Raw genomic sequence first — 19,150 nt, forward strand, 5'->3', positions numbered from 1 at the left:
TAAAATATATTTTGATTTGTTTAACACTTTTTATGTTACTACATGATTCCATAAGTGTTATTTCATAGTTTTGATGTCTTCACTATGATTCTACAATGTAGAAAATAGTAAGAATAAAGAAAACCCCTTGAATGAGTAGGTGTGTCCAAACTTTTGACTGGTACTGTACACACAGACATGCAAAGACACACGCACACACATAAAATCACTCACCATGAGGAAGGAGTATCCCACCCAGAGACTCCTCCAGTTGGGGGGACAGAAGGAATTGCCGTTGTCCTGGCTGTGAACTGCCACAGCAGGGGAGGGGGCCTCACACACCACGCAGCGGCTGATGTGTTGTTGGATGTCCTGGTCCGCCACGGGCATCATGGGCACTGCCGCTGTGGTGGACAGCCAGTAGGACTTGTCATTGCGGCTGGCGTAGTCACACGTGCCCATGTTGCAATAGGAGAAAGGCATGGTGCTGAAGAGACGCATACATGACCCGGCCTGACCTATTAGGAGGAAAAGACGTGCTAGGTTACTGGTTACAATCATTCAAACACACACCACACACACACAGGTGTACAGATGAGCACACACACAAACAGTATTGTAGACCAACGTACCGAGGTCCTGTGTGTGGGCTTTCTCTTGGCCCTCCAGGTACAGGAGACTGTAGCCAATCCACAGTTGTGTCATGTCTGCTGGACAGGAAGGGACCATGTCTGATTGGCTGTGCATCACCAACAGGAAGCCAGAGTTAAAGGTGGTGGTGGGGCCTGGGCTGCCGGCATCTCCCGAAGGACCTGGGGCGCCTACGATGACAGACAGTCAGAGACAAAGAGAAACAATATATTTAGCTACTCTTGAAGGGCGCATAATAGTGAATACTTTTTTAGAAAAATGTGATTCAAATCGATCAATTAAATGAATTAACAAACAATGAAGTAAAACAGCCGTAATCCACGTTAACCGACAAACGTATAGTTTATCATTGCTTTTGTTTAGGTGGTATCGGAGGTGTAACTGCTGTCAAATCGGTGAGCAGAGCTCTTGTGGTCATGGTCACAAAATGACACAAGTCTATATATCCCACCCGCATTAAAAGTTCAGAACGAGAAAGTGTAGGCAATATACAAATAATTACACTCAAATTGAAAATCAAACTAAATAATAAGGATTTATATCAGCGTAAACGAGGTGTAGTTTACATCACACATTCCAGTGTTCGAACTTGTAACACGGCCGAATGGGATTTCTACTAATGCGACTTGGTGCACCCAATGGCAATGACCATGATAGGTATAACGCCGGGAGCCACTTATGGATTTGACAGTTGAATCAATCAGATCAGTGGCAACCCAAGTAGCTGAAAAAAACGCATAGCTTTTCCTTGCTTTTGTTTAGGCGGTGTCGGAGGTGTAACTGCTGTCAAATCACAGGCATTGCCATTGTATGCACAGTCGCATAAGTAGAATCCAATGCAATCTACACCTCGATTAGGCTGATATAATTCCCTAATATTTAGTTTAATGATTTAAAATTTGAGTGTCATTATTTCTAAATGGTCTACACTTTCTCATTCTGAACTCCTAACACAGGTGTGACATAAGCACATGTGTGGTTTCGTGACAATGACCACAAGAGCAGCCGCTCACCGATTTGGCAGCTCTAACACAGTTACACTGCCTAAACAAAATTAAATGAAAAGCTATGTCGGCTAACACGGGTTACCTGAGTGGTACAGCGGTCTAAGGCACTGCATCTCAGTGCTTGAAGCGCCACTATAGACACCCTGGTTAGAATCCAGGCTGTATCACAACCGGCCGTGATTGGGAGTCCCGTAGGGAGGCGTTTGGCCCAGCGTCGTCCGGGTTTGGCCAGTGTAGGCCGTGATTGTAAATAAGAATTTGTTCTTAACTGACTTGCCTAGTTAAATAAAGGTTTTAAAAAAAAAGGAAACGCAGATCTGATTGAATACTGGGTTCAAATACTGGGTTCTGATGGGGTACGACAGTTGAACTAAGCTCATGAGTTATATTAAGTTATATATAAGTTATATTTGGGTATATATCAGGGCTCTCCTGATATATACCTACCATTCTGGTAGGTTTTCACTCCAACCACAAAACCTAGTATAGATCAATATATATATTTTTTTTTATGTACCAATTGCAGATTGCCCCTTTTTATTTTATTTATTTATTTTACCGTTATTTTACCAGGTAAGTTGACTGAGAACACGTTCTCATTTGCAGCAACGACCTGGGGAATAGTTACAGGGGAGAGGAGGGGGGTGAATGAGCCAATTGTAAACTGGGGATTATTAGGTGACCATGATGGTTTGAGGGCCAGATTGGGAATTTAGCCAGGACACCGGGGTTACACCCCTACTCTTACGATAAGTGCCATGGGATCTTTAATGACCTCAGAGAGTCAGGACACCCGTTTAACATCCCATCCGAAAGACGGCACCCTATACAGGACAGTGTCCCCAATCACTGCCCTGGGGCATTGGGATATTTTTTAGACCAGAGGAAAGAGTGCCTCCTACTGGCCCTCCAATACCACTTCCAGCAGCATCTGGTCTCCCATCCAGGGACTGACCAGGACCAACCCTGCTTAGCTTCAGAAGCAAGCCAGCAGTGGTATGCAGGGTGGTATGCTGCTGGCCTAGGTCAACACAGGGACTGTCTCTAAAATGACATGAATATTATGTCATTTAGGACAGGGGCAGGTTTGATGTTTAGTTGGACACAGGTTCATGAGCAGTGTGGGTGTGTGAAGTGTCCATCCACACGCCATAGTTCATTTGACTCACCCTGTAGTCCCAATGCCCCCCTCTCCCCCTGTACCCCGCTGTCTCCTGGGGCCCCGTCTACTCCTGGGGGGCCATCGGGCCCCGAGAATCCTGGTGACCCCAACTGGCCACTTCTCCCTGCAACAGCAGACACATACAGTATCAAATAGTATCTTATCTTTAAGTTGTATTCACTGTATGAATGCTATATTTAAGCAATAAGGCACGAGGGGGTGTGGTATATGGCTAATATACCACGGCAAAAGGCTGTTCTTATGCACGACCCAACGCAGAGTGCCTGGATACAGCCCTTAGCCGTGGTATATTGGCCATATACCACAAACCCCCCCGAGGTGCCTTATTGCTATTATGAACTGGTTACCAACGTAATTAGGCCAATAAAAATACATGTTTTGTTATACCTGTGGTATACGGTCTGATATACCACGGCTGTCAGCCAATACGCATTCAGGGGTCGACAAATAACTAATCCTCTCATTGAAAATTCTACTTTCACAAAGACCTCAAGAGGTCCGTCTGAGAAACTACAACCACCATCTCTGAATGATAGTTTTCTTGGATTTATAAACGCAATTTGGGAGAAAACAAAATAACAAACATTATTATTTTAAGAGGACAGAGCAGTCTACCCAGGAAGATATCAAGAGATTCCAGGGGCTTCCGTTGACCCACATCAGTCCCTACCTTTCTGTCCCTCAAAACCGTTGGATCCCGGGCCGCCAGTGAAGCCAGGAAGGCCTGGTTGACCGGGTGCGCCTATGGGTCCGGGAGGAGGTGGGATCATCATTGGAGTGATCACATTCCCATTTTCTCCTTTTGGACCTGTGGATGAAAGAACAAATGTCCAGAGAGACAAAGAGAGGAGGGTATGTGGGTTAAGCTGCTGTGTCAATAGAAATACAATTACTAGAAGGGAGAAAGCTTCCCAGATCAAGGCAATAGCAATGTCCGTACTAGTAATTCTATTTATATGGCTGTTTCAATGACATTGTCCCTACTGATGCTGGATCTACTGCTTTATAAATATTTTCATTCTGCATCACTCATGTTTAATGTTAATTATGCTGGTGATGGTCACTTTCATGAGGAGCTGACCTGCAACTCCTTGCAGTCCCTTGGTTCCTTTGGGTCCTGCGGGCCCACATGTTCCTGTGGAACCGGAGTGTCCTGGGACCCCCATCATCCCCGAAGCTCCTCTCTCACCTGGGCGACAACACCAAGTTTGGGGTTAATTTGAATTGAGGTCAGACAATTCAGTAAGTAAAGTGAAATTCCAATTCAATGAATGCCATCCCTTTAAATACAGTGTACCTTGAATTAGAATTTTCTCGACAGACTCATAATATATTGAGAGAAGGGGTTCAGAATATTAGGGATCAATGACAGAAAGCCATAAAAATATATGCATATTGTATATTTTTCAGCACCAATTGGTAGATTACCTACTTCATAAAAAACTGGTTTGGAGAGCCTTTACGCAGAGAATATATTTGTGAATAATTTCCCACTGAACACAACTTGTCATTTCAACGTTCGATAATTGGGTAATATTTGATAATCAATGAGGTTACAAATCTATATTCTCCCTCTCAAAAAGACAGCCAATAGTTAGTTGACTTTCCAATCTGTTACCACTAGGCTTTCAACCATCGAAAAGCACAACCAAATTCCAATGGAAAAACCCTGTCTGATTATTGGTTTAGTTGTCACCCAAACGTCTATCACTGCACTTTCAACCATTTTAAATCATAGCAAAGTTCAAATGGGAATACAATGTAAGATATTTTGTTTATCTATTTTATACAACAGATTCACGTTATCACTGTGCTTAATCTAATAGCAGAACCAAGTGACCTGGATTGCAGTTGAGATTACATTGAAAGTACATGGCTCAAGTGATCAATGCCGTTCGAGATTCTGCACAGATTATTACAGCAATTGTGAATATGTCCACAGACCTGCAACGACCTATGCATGCTATCGTGAAAATGCACACTTTATATGATTTCATAAGGAGAAATGTAAAGTTACAGTAACCACAAAACGTGGCCATGGATACGTTACTAATTTTAAGGTTGTATGTTACATTTGTTTGTAAGATAGCCTTAACTTTAGGCTATTTACTGTACTACAAAAGCAATATTGAATTGTGTGTTGTTGACAACGCAAACAATTCAATATCACTGCCACTGACTGGGTGATCTCACTCTGAGGTCAACATAATGTTTTGAATTAGGTCAACACTCATAAGGCCATGGTGCCGGACAGTATTCCAGGGCGCGTTCTCAGAGCATGCGCAGAACAGCTGGCAGGCATATTCACAGTCATTTTCAACCTCTTCTTGTGCCCCTCTGCAATCCCCACGTCTCAAGCTGACCACCATCATTCCTGTCCCAAGAACTCTAAAGCTTGGGAACCTGGGACCGAACACCTCCCTCCACAACTGGGTCCTGGACTTCCTGACGGGCCAACTCCAGGTGGTGAGGGTAGGCAACATCACCTCTGCCACGCTGACCCTCAACCCAGATGCCCCACAGGGGTGTGTGCGTATTCCCCTCCTGTACACCCTGTTCGAACAATGGCTGCTTGGCCAAGCACGACTACAACGGTGGTAGGCCTGTTGGCCTGGCAGTGTGGTTGATCTCTCCCTCAACGCCAGTAAGACCAAGGAGCTGATTGTGGACTACAGGAAACGGGGGGCGAGCATGCCCCCATCCACATCGACGGGGCAGCAGTGGAGCGGGTCGAGAGCTTCAAGTTCCTAGGTGTCCAAATCACTAAGGACTTAAAATGTTCCATACGCAAACAGTCGTGAAGAAGGCGCTCAGTGCCCTCAGGAGGTTGAAAAGATTTGTCATGGGCCCTCACATCCTCAAATATTTGTACAGCTGCACCATTGAGAGCCCCTTGACTGGCTGCATCACTGCTTGGTATGGCAACTGCACAGCCCTCGCTCATATTGGCGCTACAGAGGGTGGTAAGGGCAGCCCAGTACATCACTGGGGTTGAGCTCCCTGCCATCCAGGACCTTTATGTCAGGCGATGTGAGAGAAAGGCCCAGAAAATTGTTAAAGACTCCAGCCACCTAAGCCATAGACTGTTCACTTTGCTTCCGCACGGCAAGCGGTACCGGAGCAACAAGTCTGGCACCAACAGGCTCCTCTGAACAGCTTCTATCCCCAAGCCATAAGACTGATAAATAGCTAACAAAATGGCTATCTGCATTGACCCTTCTATTTGATTTTGGATTTTTGCACCGTTAGCTAAGACCTCGCAAACTCCACACACTCACACACACTCCAACACACACAAACGCACTTAATTTGCTCACCCACACACATAACACGCACACACACTCAAATACAATCATCATATACGCTGCTGCTACTCAGTTTATCATATATCCTGATGCCTAGTCACATTACCCCTATACATATCTAACCTTACCACTCCAGTGTCCCTGCACATTGTAAATATGGTATTGGCACTGACTTTATACATAGCTTACTTACTTTCTCGTGTTCTCTTATTTCTATTTCTTGTATGTTTTTGGTCTACTTTACTTTTTTATTTATTTGTTATAGTACTACTGATATTGATTACTGCATTGTTGGGAAAGAGCAAGCAAGACAGGCATTTCACTGTACTTGTGCGTGTGACAAAAACTTGAAACTTAAATATAATTACATTTGAAATTAACCAGAGCTTGAAACGTTAGGCCTATTGTATTGTCTTTTTTAAATTCTGTGTTGAATTGAAACAATAGCTTTTGATGACTTTGCAAATACTATTTAGGTCTAAATTGCGTCCTTGATGATGTATTAGTGATAAAGTATGGTCACATTTAATTTGCTTTGTTAAATCTAACCTTTGGAATGACTTCGATAGAAACAGTGAACAATCATTCTCACGATCGCACATTGGTAATAGTCAGTGACAAATATCATAGCTAAGCAGGGCTTGGCTAAAACCGTGGATGTGAGGCCAAAGGTTAGCTGTAGATAGATCAATTCTCCAGTAGGAGGTGCTGCCCAGTCAATTTTCTTTCTTCTGATAGTGGATATAATGTTGAAGATCTGGTTAGATTTTTGTTCATTTTTTTTACCCCTTTTTCTCCCCAATTTCATGATATCCAATCGCTGCAACTGCAGTACGGACTCGGGAGAGGCAAGGGCGAGAGCCATGCGTCCTCCGAAACACGACCCTGCCAAGCTGCACTGCTTCTTGACACACTGTTCGGTTAACCAAGAAGCCAGCTGCACCAATGTGTTGGAGGAAACACTGTACAACTGGCGACCGTGTCAGCGTGCATGCGCCTGGCCTGCCACAGGAGTCGCTAGAGCGCGATGGGACAAGAACATCCCGGCCGGCCAAACCCTCCCCTAACCTGGACAATGCTGGGCCAATTGTGTGTCGTCTCATGGGTCTCCCGGGATCGAACCCGGATCTGTAGTGACGCCTCAAGCACTGCAGTGCCTTAGACCGCAGCGCCACTCGGGAGGCCCTGACATTGTTTTAAAAGTACAAATTGAACATATTTTAAAAGGTTTATCTATGTTGAAATGTGGTTACCATGATGACATAATCCCAAATCTAATGTATTTTCCACGTAGATTCCGCCTCACAATACGTTGACAAATTACGTCAAAACAACATTGATTCAACCAGTTTGTGCCTAGTGGGTTGTTTAAAGTCAAATCACATTTTATTTGTCACATGCGCAGAATACAAAAGGTGTAGACCTTACCGTGACATGCTTACTTACAAGTCTTTAACCAACAATGCAGTTCAAGAAATAGAGTTAAGAATATATTTACAATTTTTTATTTTTTTATATAAAAATGAACAATAAAATAACAATAACGAGGCTATATACAGGAGGTACCGGTACCGAGTCAATGTGCGGCGGTACAGGTTAGTCAAAGTCATTTGTACATGTAGGTAGGGGTAAAGTGACTATGCAAAGATAATAAACAGCGAGTAGCAGCAGTGTAAAGACAACGGGGGTGGCCATCCTGAAAGTTGTCATTTTCAGTTGTTCAATCCATGAAATATTAGAAGTGGACAAAGGTTTACAATAAGGGTTGAACAATAGTCCTATACATCTACCTCACTGATCATGGAACTGTAATGGCAATGGTCTAGTCGTCCAAACCGTGCGCCAGGCTCCGGGTTTAAACAGAATTACATGATGATTTAAAGTAGGCAACAAAAGAATGTAGGTTACAAATTGAAAGAAACTAACACTGACGTTGCATTCGGCGCTACTGCGCACAGCTTTCCATTGGTTACAGAAGTCTATTTAGCTTGCGTCTCCAAATTTCATCCCCGCAAACTATGAGGCCATACAATTAAATTAATGATCTGAATAATGCCACAGCTATTTATAGCCTAGGCTACTTGACTGTGGGTGGAAAAGGGGCCGAAATACCTGTAATGTTGATTTGATTTTCAGTTTGCTGCCATATGACTGATTTCACATTAGTCTCCAGTGATCATAAGGATAAAGAATCCAAAGCAATCGCTATGCTTTCTCGATATTTGTATTTATCATCCCCTTCTCCAAACATATTAAGCCTACTCATTTACCTCATTTAATAGCCCTTATCAATGTATACATTAGGTGGCCTGGCAGACATCTCAGATTGGATGTCGGCCCACGACCTCAAGGTCAACCTCAACAAAACAGAGCTGCTCTTTCTCTTGGGAAAAGCCTGCTCCAAGACCTCTCCATCACGGTAGAAAACTCCACGGTGTCCCCTTCCCAGAGTGCAAAGAATCTTGGAGTGACCCTGGACAATACCCTGTCGTTCTCTGCAAACATCAAAGCAGTGACTCGCTCCTGCAGGTTCCTGCTCTACAACATCCATAGAGCACGACCTTTCCTCACACAGGAAGCAGCTCAGGTCCTAATCCAGGCACTTGTAATTTCCCGTCTGGAATACTGCAACGCTGTTGGCTGTGCTCCCCGCTTGTGACATCAAATCCCTGTAATTTATCCAGAATGCCGCAGTCCGCCTGGTGTTCAACCTTCCTAAGTTCTCCCATGTCACCCGGCTCCTCCACTGGCTTCCAGTCGAAGCTCGCATCATCTTCAAGACGCTGGTGCTTGCCAACAGAGCAGCAAGGAGAACTGCACCTCCTTACCGTCAGGCTATGCTCAAAACCCACATCCCTACCCGAGCAATCCGTTCCCCCACCTCTCGTCTCTTGGTCTCTTCAAGCTCCTGCTCAGCCCAGTCAAAGCTCTTCTCTGTCCTGGCACCCCAATGGTGAAACAAGCTTCCCCCTAAAGTCAGGATAGTGGAGACCCTGCCCATCTTTCGAAAAAGTCTGAAACCCTACCGCTTTGAAGAGTATCTTAAATAACTCACGGCGCATCCAATGCCACCCCCCCAAAAAGTAACAAAATGTTCGCCCACTAGCACTGAATGATAAATACTTTGTGAGGGAAAATATACCTGATACGATTGTGACGTGTTGTTGTCTCACCTAGCTGCACTATATATACAAAAGTATGTGGACATCCCTTCTAACCCGTTGCCGACAGGTGTATAAAACCGAGCACACAGCCATGCGATCTCCATAGACAAAACACTGGCCGTAGAAGAGCTCAGTGACTATCAACGTGGCGCCGTCATAGGATGCCACCTTTCCAACAAGTCAGTTTGTCAAATTTCATCAACTGTAAGTGCTGTTATTGTGAAGTGGAAACGTCGAGGAACAACAAAAGCTCAGCTGTGAAGTGGTAGGCCACACAAGCTCACAGAAAGGGACTGCTGAGTGCTGAAGTGAGTAGAACATAAGAATCGTCTGTCCTCCGTTGCAACACTCACTACCGAGTTCCAAACTGCCTCTGGAAGCAAAGTCAGCACAATAACTGTTCGTCGGGAGCTACATGAAATGGATTTCCATGGCCGAGCAGCCACACACAAGCCTAAGATCACCATGCTCAACGCCAAGCATCGGCTGGAGTGGTGTAAAGCTCGCCACCATTGGACTCTGGAGCAGTGGAAACACGTTCTCTGGAGTGATGAATCATGCTTCACCATCTGGCAGTCCGACGGACTAATCTGGGTTTGGCAGATGCCAGGAGAACGCTACCTGGTTTGTCGAGATCGGTGTGGAAGAACTTGACTGGCCTGCACAGAGCCCTGACATCAACCCCATCGAACACCTTTGAGATAAATTGGAACGCCTACTATGAGCATGCCTAATCGCCCAACAACAGTGCCCGACCTCACTAATGCTCTTGTGGCTGAATGGATGCAAGTCCCTGCAGCAATGTTCCAACATCTAGTGGAAAGCCTTCCCAGAAGAGTGGAGGCTGTGATAGCAGCAAAGGGGGGACCAACTCCATATTAATCCCCATGATTTTGGAATTAGATATTTGACAAGCAGGTGTCCACATACACACCTATTGTACATTTCTTTGATCTCCACCCCAAATATGTACCTGGTTGACACTGGCACATGCTTAAGTGGATCTTCCACTAAGATCAATGCGTTGTCAAACTATGAAAGCATTGGAGCATCTGTTACTTTGCTATGTTACCAAGGGTAGCATCTGGCTGTATGAGGAGGCCTTTATTATACAGTCCAGGTCGTGTTTGTTTGAGCACACAATAAAAAACGTTACTAAATGTTTTGCAACAGAAAGACAAAATGAGCGTCCAGCTAGTCCCTCCCAGTTTCAATACACTTTCCTCCGTTTAGTGCCTTATGAACACAATCCAGGTCTGTCCTGTTACCTTTAGGCCCAGGTAACCCTGCGATGCCAGGCAGCCCGGGGGGGCCTGAAGCCCCCGTGTCCCCTTTGAGCCCTGGTAAGCCGGGGACACCGTTGTCCCCTTCTTCACCGGTCATGGGCAGGGCAGGGCCGGAGTACCCAATGTCACCTGGTGAACCTGAAACAACATCACACACACAACTAAAGTGTTTAATTGTGACTGAGTTTGTAATAGATATTTTTTGCAGCAACATAATAAAATACTAATAAAAAAAGACCTTTGGCAAAATTTTCTTCTCACAATGACACTTGAGAGCAAACTAACCATTTGGTTTAAATTGATGGGAGCTTCAAATACTGAAGCCCTGCATCTTATAATTTTACTCTCACATTGCGTGTCATTGCAAAATAAAAATGTTGCCCTCTATGTCCCAACATTCAAACATGCATACTACTTAGCTGGTATGAAGCAATGCATTCTAAATAGTCTGCTATATTTAAGCAATAAGGCCCAAGGGGGTGTCGTGTATATGGACCATTACTATGGCTAATGACTGTTCTTAGGCACTAAGCGAAGCGGAGTGCGCCTGGACACAGCTCTTAGCCGTGGTATATTGGCCATACACCACAAACTCCCGAAGTGCTTTATTGCTTTTACAAACCGGTTGCCAACATATAAAAACATTTGATTGACATATTTTCATCAAAAACATTCTTGATACATTTATATTATAAAATATATATATATATATATGTCTAAACAATTAACCTTTATTTTAACATGTGCCCTGTATTATACAATGTAAATATACACATATATACACAGTAAAATAAAACCACACAGTCATGGGAAGCACAAATATGACATCCCCAGAAAAAGTTACATTCCTCCACCAATAAGTCCCCAATTAATACTTTAGTTTGCCAGAACGGCAACAGATCATCAAGAACATCAAGATGAAATGTATTTAGAATTTTGTTCGGGCAATACGGTGCATTAGAACTAAAAGCAGATTTACCTAGCTCGGTGGAGCCCCTAAAGAACATCAAGCGTTAACCAATCCTCTGAACGGGTTAGGCAACATAGGTTTCTATACTTCAACGGCAAAGTTAGATAAGACAGAAGTTTATGAAGTAGGGCCTTGTAAACAGATAGGCAGTAAAGTAGAGCTCTACAGATCTTTAGCATAGTCCAGACAACCTTTTGATACAGGATGCAGTGATGACTATCAAAACTGTCACCTGTAACAAAACGAAGGGCACTATGGTAGATTGCATCCAAAGGTTTAAGAGTAGTTACACTTTGCTAAATAATATCACAATAATCAAGAACAGATGAAAAGGTTGACTGTATAATCTGCGTCCTACTGCTTAGAGAAAGGCATGATCTGTTTCTGTAGAAAAAGGCCACATTAAATCTTAGTTTCTTAACCATCTAATCTATATGTTTTTTAAATGTCAAATCCATATCAATCCTAATGCCTAAGTATTTATATGTGGGAACTTGTTTGATTGGAGAACCATCTAATGAGTGAATATTCTTACATGAGTTTAAAAAATGTATTTTGTTTTGCCAGTATTAAGCACAAGTTTTAAATCAGCAAGGGATCACAGTCTTTCATCTATCCAAAAGGAGGGTATAGTCCGGACACAAATCTGGTTGCTAATTCTATTTACATCGTTGCCATACAAACAATCATTGGTTGCTAGGCAGGCTGGCAAACCTTCTTCTCCCTTGCTAGCTTGCCAACTACACAGCTATACAATACGCATTTTTATTTTTCCCAATGCAGTTAAGCCAAAACCACGGCTCGTTATTCAGAGGTGCGTTCTACAACCCTTTGAGCGCTCTCCAAGTCTCCACGTTCGGAAGTGAATATCACATAGCGCGAAATTTCAGTCACTATTTATTAGCATTTGCCCTTATAATATAATATAATAACATAATGTTGTGGACCAAGCTAGCCATTAATGAATTCCCAAGATGGCATAGCAGTCAGACGTCCTTTGTCCTCGTCTTGTCGTGTCCCGTATATATATATATATATTTACACCTTTCTTCGCATATCTTTTACATGTATGGCCAGGTCGCAATTGTAAATGAGAACGTGTTCTCAATTTGCCTACCTGGTTAAACAAAGGTGAAATAAAATTTAATAAAAATATATTTTCTTTTCCAAAAACTCAACTTCAAAACACTCTCCTGCAACCCGCCTTACCAATTAAAAAAAAAAAGTATTATTTACCTCAAATCTGAAATCCACAATAGAAGCTAGCCAGAAGCTAGCCAGTTAGCCAGTGGCTAAAAACAGACCTCCAACCTATGCTAGCTTGCTACCGATGGCCCGGCTAGCTGTCTGAATCGCTGTGAACCCCAACCAACCTCTACTCACTGGACCCTAATGATCACTCGACTAAGCATGCCTCTCCTTAATGTCAATATGCCTTGTCCATTGCTGTTCTGTTTAGTGTTTATTGGCTCATTTCATTGTAGAGCCTCTAGCCCTGCTCACTATACCTTATCCAACCTTTCAGTTCCACCACCCACACATGCGATGACATCACCTGGTTTCAATGATGTTTCTAGAGTCAATATCTCTCTCATCATCACTCAATACCTAGCTTTACCTCCACTGTATTCACATCCTACCTGTCTTTACATTATACCTTGAAGCTATTTTATCGCCCCCAGAAACCTCCTTTTACTCTCTGTTCCAGACGTTCTAGACGACCAATTCTCATAGCTTTTAGCCGTACCCTTATCCTACTCCTCCTCTGTTCCTCTGGTGATGTAGAGGTGAATCCAGGCCCTGCAGTGCCTAGCTCCACTCCTATTCCCCAGGCGCTCTCTTTTGATGACTTCTGTAACCGTAATAGCCTTGGTTTCATGCATGTTAACATTAGAAGCCTCCTCCCTAAGTTTGTTTTATTCACTGCTTTAGCACACTCTGCCAACCCGGATGTTCTAGCCGTGTCTGAATCCTGGCTTAGGAAGACCACCAAAAATTCTGACATTTTCATCCCTAACTACAACATTTTCAGACAAGATAGAACGGCCAAAGGGGGCGGTGTTGCAATCTACTGCAAAGATAGCCTGCAGAGTTCTGTCCTACTATCCAAGTCTGTACCCAAACAATTTGAACTTCTACTTTTAAAAATCCACCTCTCTAAAAACAAGTCTCTCACCGTTGCCGCCTGCTATAGACCACCCTCTTCCCCCAGCTGGGCTCTGGACACCATATGTGAACTGATTGCCCCCCATCTATCTTCAGAGCTCGTGCTGCTAGGCGACCTAAACTGGAACATGCTTAACACCCCAGCCATCCTACAATCTAAGCTTGATGCCCTCAATCTCACACAAATTATCAATAAACCTACCAGGTACCACCCCAAAGCCGTAAACACGGGCACCCTCATAGATATCATCCTAACCAACTTGCCCTCTAAATACACCTCTGCTGTTTTCAACCAAGATCTCAGCGATCACTGCCTCATTGCCTGCATCCGTAATTGGTCAGCGGTCAAACGACCTCCACTCATCACTGTCAAACGCTCCCTGAAACACTTCAGCGAGCAGGCCTTTCTAATCAACCTGGCCGGGGTATCCTGGAAGGCTATTGATCTCATCCCGTCAGTAGAGGAAGCCTGGTTATTTTTTTTAAAATGCCTTCCTCACCATCTTAAATAACCATGCCCCATTCAAGAAATTTAGAACCAGGAACAGATATAGCCCTTGGTTCTCTCCAGACATGACTGCCCTTAACCAACACAAAAACATCCTATGGCGTTCTGCATTAGCATCGAACAGCCCCCGTGATATGCAACTTTTCAGGGAAGCTAGAAACCAATATACACAGGCAGTTAGAAAAGCCAAGGCTAGCTTTTTCAAGCAGAAATTGGCCCTCGCTTCATACTCGTCGCCAAACCCACTGGCTCCAGGCCTGATGACTCCTTGCTGTCCCCAGTCCACCTGGTTGTGCTGCTGCTCCAGTTTCAACTGTTCTGCCTGCGGCTATGGAACCCTGACCTGTTCACTGGACGTGCTAAAGTACCTTGTCCCGAACCTGCTGTTTTCGACTTTCTCTACCGCACCTGCTGTCGCTAACTCTGAATGCTCGGCTATGAAAAGCCAACTGACATTTACTCCTGAGGTGCTGACCTGTTGCACCCTCTACAACCACTGTGATTCTTATTATTTGACCCTGCTGGTCATCTATGAACGTTTGAACATATTGGCCACGTACTGTTATAATCTCAACCCGGCACAGCCAGAAATGGACTGGCCACCCCTCAGAGCCTGGTTCCTCTCTAGGTTTCGTCCTAGGTTCCAGCCTTTCTAGGGAGTTTTTCCTTGCCACCGTGCTTCTACATCTGCATTGCTTGCTGTTTGGGGTTTTAGGCTGGGTTTCTGTATAGCACTTTGTGACATTGGCTGATGTACAAAGGGCTTAATAAAAACATTAGTTTGATTTGATTGAAATAGGCTATGTATTTGAAAACAATAGACTACCTGTGTTGATTTTGATCATACGCATATACAGAGCCTTCATGTAGTAATCATACCCCTTGACTTATTCCACATTTTGTTGTGTTACAGCCTGTTTTAATTTGTTTAAAAGCTGAAACAGACATACGTCAGTTAAGGCAGCCCCCCACACCTCTCTGATTGGGTTAAATGTGGAAGACACATTTCGGTTGAATGCATTCAGTTGTGCAACTGACTAGGTATCCCCTTTCCTTTCCAATATGACTTAAAGCTGTAAGGACTCAGAGGTGTGAATACATGTAAATTAGATATTTAAATAAAACATGTTTTATAAACACTGCTCAAAAAAATAAAGGGAACACTTAAACAACACAATGTAACTCCAAGTCAATCACACTTTTGTGAAATCAAACTGTCCACTTTGGAAGCAACACTGATTGACAATACATTTCACATGCTGTTGTGCAAATGGAATAGACAAAAGGTGGAAGTTATAGGCAATTAGCAAGACACCCCCAATAAAGGAGTGGTTCTGCAGGTGGTGACCACAGACCACTTCTCAGTTCCTATGCTTCCTGGCTGATGTTTTGGCCATTTTTGAATGCTGGCGGTGCTTTCACTCTAGTGGTAGCATGAGACGGAGTCCACAACCCACACAAGTAGCTCAGGTAGTGCAGCTCATCCAGGATGGCACATCAATGCGAGCTGTGGCAAGAAGGTTTGCTGTGTCTGTCAGCGTAGTGTCCAGAGCATGGAGGCGCTACCAGGAGATAGGCCAGTACATCAGGAGAGGTGGAGGAGGCCGTAGGAGGGCAACAACCCAGCAGCAGGACCGCTACCTCCGCCTTTGTGCAAGGAGGATTAGGAGGAGCACTGCCAGAGCCCTTCAAAATGACCTCCAGCAGGCCACAAATGTGCATGTGTCTGCTCAAACGGTCAGAAACAGACTCCATGAGGGTGGTATGAGGGCCCGACGTCCACAGGTGGGGGTTGTGCTTACAGCCCAACACCGTGCAGGACGTTTGGCATTTGCCAGAGAGCACCAAGATTGGCAAATTCGCCACTGGTGCCCTGTGCTCTTCACAGATGAAAGCAGGTTCACACGCACATGTGACAGATGTGACAGAGTCTGGAGACGCCGTGGAGAACATTCTGCTGCCTGGAACTTCCTCCAGCATGACCGGTTTGGCGGTGGGTCAGTCATGGTGTGGGGTGGCATTTCTTTGGGGGGCCGCACAGCCCTCCATGTGCTCGCCAGAGGTAGCCTGACTGCCATTAGGTACCGAGATGAGATCCTCAGACCCCTTGTGAGATCATATGCTGGTGCGGTTGGCCCTGGGTTCTTTCTAATGCAAGACAATGCTAGACCTCATGTGACTGGAGTGTGTCTGCAGTTCCTGCAAGAGGAAGGCATTGATGCTATGGACTGGCCCGCCCGTTCCCCAGACCTGAATCCAATTGAGCACATCTGGGACAACATGTCTCGCTCCATCCACCAACGCCACGTTGCACCACAGACTGTCCAGGAGTTGGCGGATGCTTTAGTCCAGGTCTGGGAGGAGATCCCTCAGGAGACCATCCGCCACCTCATCAGGAGCATGCCCAGGCATTGTAGGGAGGTCATACAGGCACGTGGAGGCCACACACACTACTGAGCCTCATTTTGACTTGTTTTAAGGACATTACATCAAAGTTGGATCAGCCTGTAGTGTGGTTTTCCACTTTAATTTTGAGTGTGACTCCAAATCCAGACCTCCATGGGTTGATAAATTTGATTTCCATTGATATTTTTTGTGTGATTTTGTAGTCAGCACATTCAACTATGTAAAGAAAAAAGTATTTAATAAGAATGTTTCATTCATTCAGATCTAGGATGTGTTATTTTAGTGTTCCCTTTATTTTTTTGAGCAGTGTATAAACGCATCATGCCACAATTTCAAAGGTTTTACTGAGTTACAGTTCATAGAAGGAAATCAGTCAATTTAATTAAATTCATTAGGCCCTAATCTATGGATTTCACATAACTGGGCAATGGGAGCAGCAATGGGTGGGCCTGGGAGGGCATAGGCCCATCCACTTGGGAGTTAGGCCCACCCACAGAGGAGCAAGGCCCAGCCAATCAGAATTAGTTTTTCCCCACAAAAGAGCTTTATTACAGAGAGAAATACCACCTCAGTATATTTCCCCTTGCTTCTAGCCTAGCATTAAGGTTTGCAACAACAGGGGTTTGTACAAACCTTGCTGTCTGGCTCTCCGACCTCCACAAAAATTTCGAAAATGTAATTTACACATTTTGTTGAGATTGTAGAGACAGACAGAAAGGTTTGTACAAACCCCTATTGTTGCAATTATGCTGACGCATTAGTTTGCCTGGCTGTCTCAAGACAGTTGCTGTCTCATCAGGACACCATTCACTCTCTATGCAGGATATCACATGCATTATTATGGATACAGTATTTCCAGATAAATGTCAATAGAAAACAGCTGAAACAAATGTAAATGCAGCTATTTTGATTTAATTTCTGCAGCAGAATTTGATTTGATTTTGTTTTCTGTCGATAGCTAGCTGGCAAGATTATTTGATTTCATAGCAAGGATGCAACTAGATTTTTGTCCGGACTATTTCCTCTGGTGGAAGGATGAAATAGTATAAATTTAATTTAACTCCTCTTTGTGTTGTGCCTAAGAACAGCCCTTAGCCGTGGTATATTGGCCATATACCACACCCCTTCGGACCTTATTCCTAATGGGCACACAGAGGCACCAGAGTGAAGTTTCCCCTAGGTACAGATCTAGGATCACCTTAATCCTAACCTTAAACATTAGTGGGGAAAATGCAAAACTGACCGAAGATCAGCTTCTAGGGGCAACTTCACCTAGCCTGGCTGACGCGACTCACGTGGTACACAGCCGAGGGAGAGCTGTGACACACTGGTCTGGACAGGAGTCCATTGTAAATGCAGGATTCGTGCAGAAATGGGCTGTGTTTCGATTGGTTCTCTCAAATACAAACAGTAGTATTGGAAATGTGCTGCACTCGGGGACTGCGTGTGGTTGTCCATGTGGATGTTTGAGTGAGAAAGACACAGAGGAGAACCAATCAGTAAGAAAGCACAGCCCCCTTCGTTATCAACGCATCGTGCCGACAACATCAAAAGAGCCTTTCCAGACTCTGAAGTCAGGAGGAGTTAGGTGTTAGCCAGACTAAACTTCACCCTACTCCCATACAGACCGGTCATTAAAGGCGTCGACAACTGTGATTCTGACCTGGTGGTCCGTCGCGTCCAGGGAAGCCTGACTCCCCACAGTGGCCGGGCATGGACTCCTGACAGTCCATGCCTGGTAGACCGGAGGCACCTGTGTCTCCTGGGCTTCCTATAAAGAGAGGACATTCCTGGTGACAGACAGCATTTTACTGAACCCCACTCCTTTTTGAAAAACACAACTTACAGTATATAACGAGTACAGTACAATAATATCATGTGTAATGTAACAGCAAGACCTGTCATTATGCACTGCTTGTATGTCAACTGCTCCATGGGAGGGTTTTATTCAAGCTTTCTGAGACACTGTTTTTGCATTACAAGTTAATGGGCCTCATTCGTAAGATTTGCCTTGACCAAATGTCTAAAACAAGCCACGAGTTCCCAAAATGTGATGAAAAACTATTTATCAAATGTCTATAAACATTATAGTTATATAAATATCACATGAGCATGTTTCATTTATAAGTCATGCATTTTAATGCAACATCGAAATAAGTTAATGTCAAGTCCTAAATCATTCCATGTATGCACAATTTACGAGCAAAGTTGCGCGTAAGAAAAAACATTTAAATGTGGCCTGTGGTTTGATACAGTCCATATCTCTGGGGTTGGTATCTCTGGGGTTGGAATCACTGAGGTTATACAGTACCTGTTAGTCCAGACTGGCCCTTGGGGCCCAGAGGTCCTGGCTGAGAGGGCCCCTGAGGCCCTTGACACCCTCTGGAACCTTTCTCTCCTTTACAGCCTGGAACACCAGAGGGACCGGGCACACCTGGGCCTGGGAAACACATTCACACAAACAAAATGTCTTTGCCTCTCCATGACTCACCTCCCCAACATACACAAACATTAAATTGAGAACT

General features: G+C 44.3%; 1 protein-coding gene across 1 annotated transcript in view; it reads right to left on the reverse strand.

Moving 5' to 3' along the window:
- The window catches only part of col4a4 (collagen, type IV, alpha 4), a 171,419-nt gene that overhangs the window by 6,505 nt on the left and 145,764 nt on the right, over positions 1-19,150 (reverse strand). Inside the window, exons 39-46 of the mRNA XM_055879286.1 lie at positions 18,937-19,065; positions 18,289-18,396; positions 10,558-10,713; positions 3,902-4,009; positions 3,491-3,628; positions 2,807-2,923; positions 612-800; positions 214-497 (exon numbers count right to left, since the gene is read on the reverse strand). Coding sequence (XP_055735261.1) covers positions 214-497; positions 612-800; positions 2,807-2,923; positions 3,491-3,628; positions 3,902-4,009; positions 10,558-10,713; positions 18,289-18,396; positions 18,937-19,065 — 1,229 coding nt within the window. The remainder of the gene's footprint in view (positions 1-213; positions 498-611; positions 801-2,806; positions 2,924-3,490; positions 3,629-3,901; positions 4,010-10,557; positions 10,714-18,288; positions 18,397-18,936; positions 19,066-19,150) is intronic.

Source organism: Salvelinus fontinalis, chromosome 24 (assembly GCF_029448725.1).
Source record: "Salvelinus fontinalis isolate EN_2023a chromosome 24, ASM2944872v1, whole genome shotgun sequence".
NCBI classification, from domain to species: Eukaryota; Metazoa; Chordata; class Actinopteri; order Salmoniformes; family Salmonidae; genus Salvelinus; species Salvelinus fontinalis.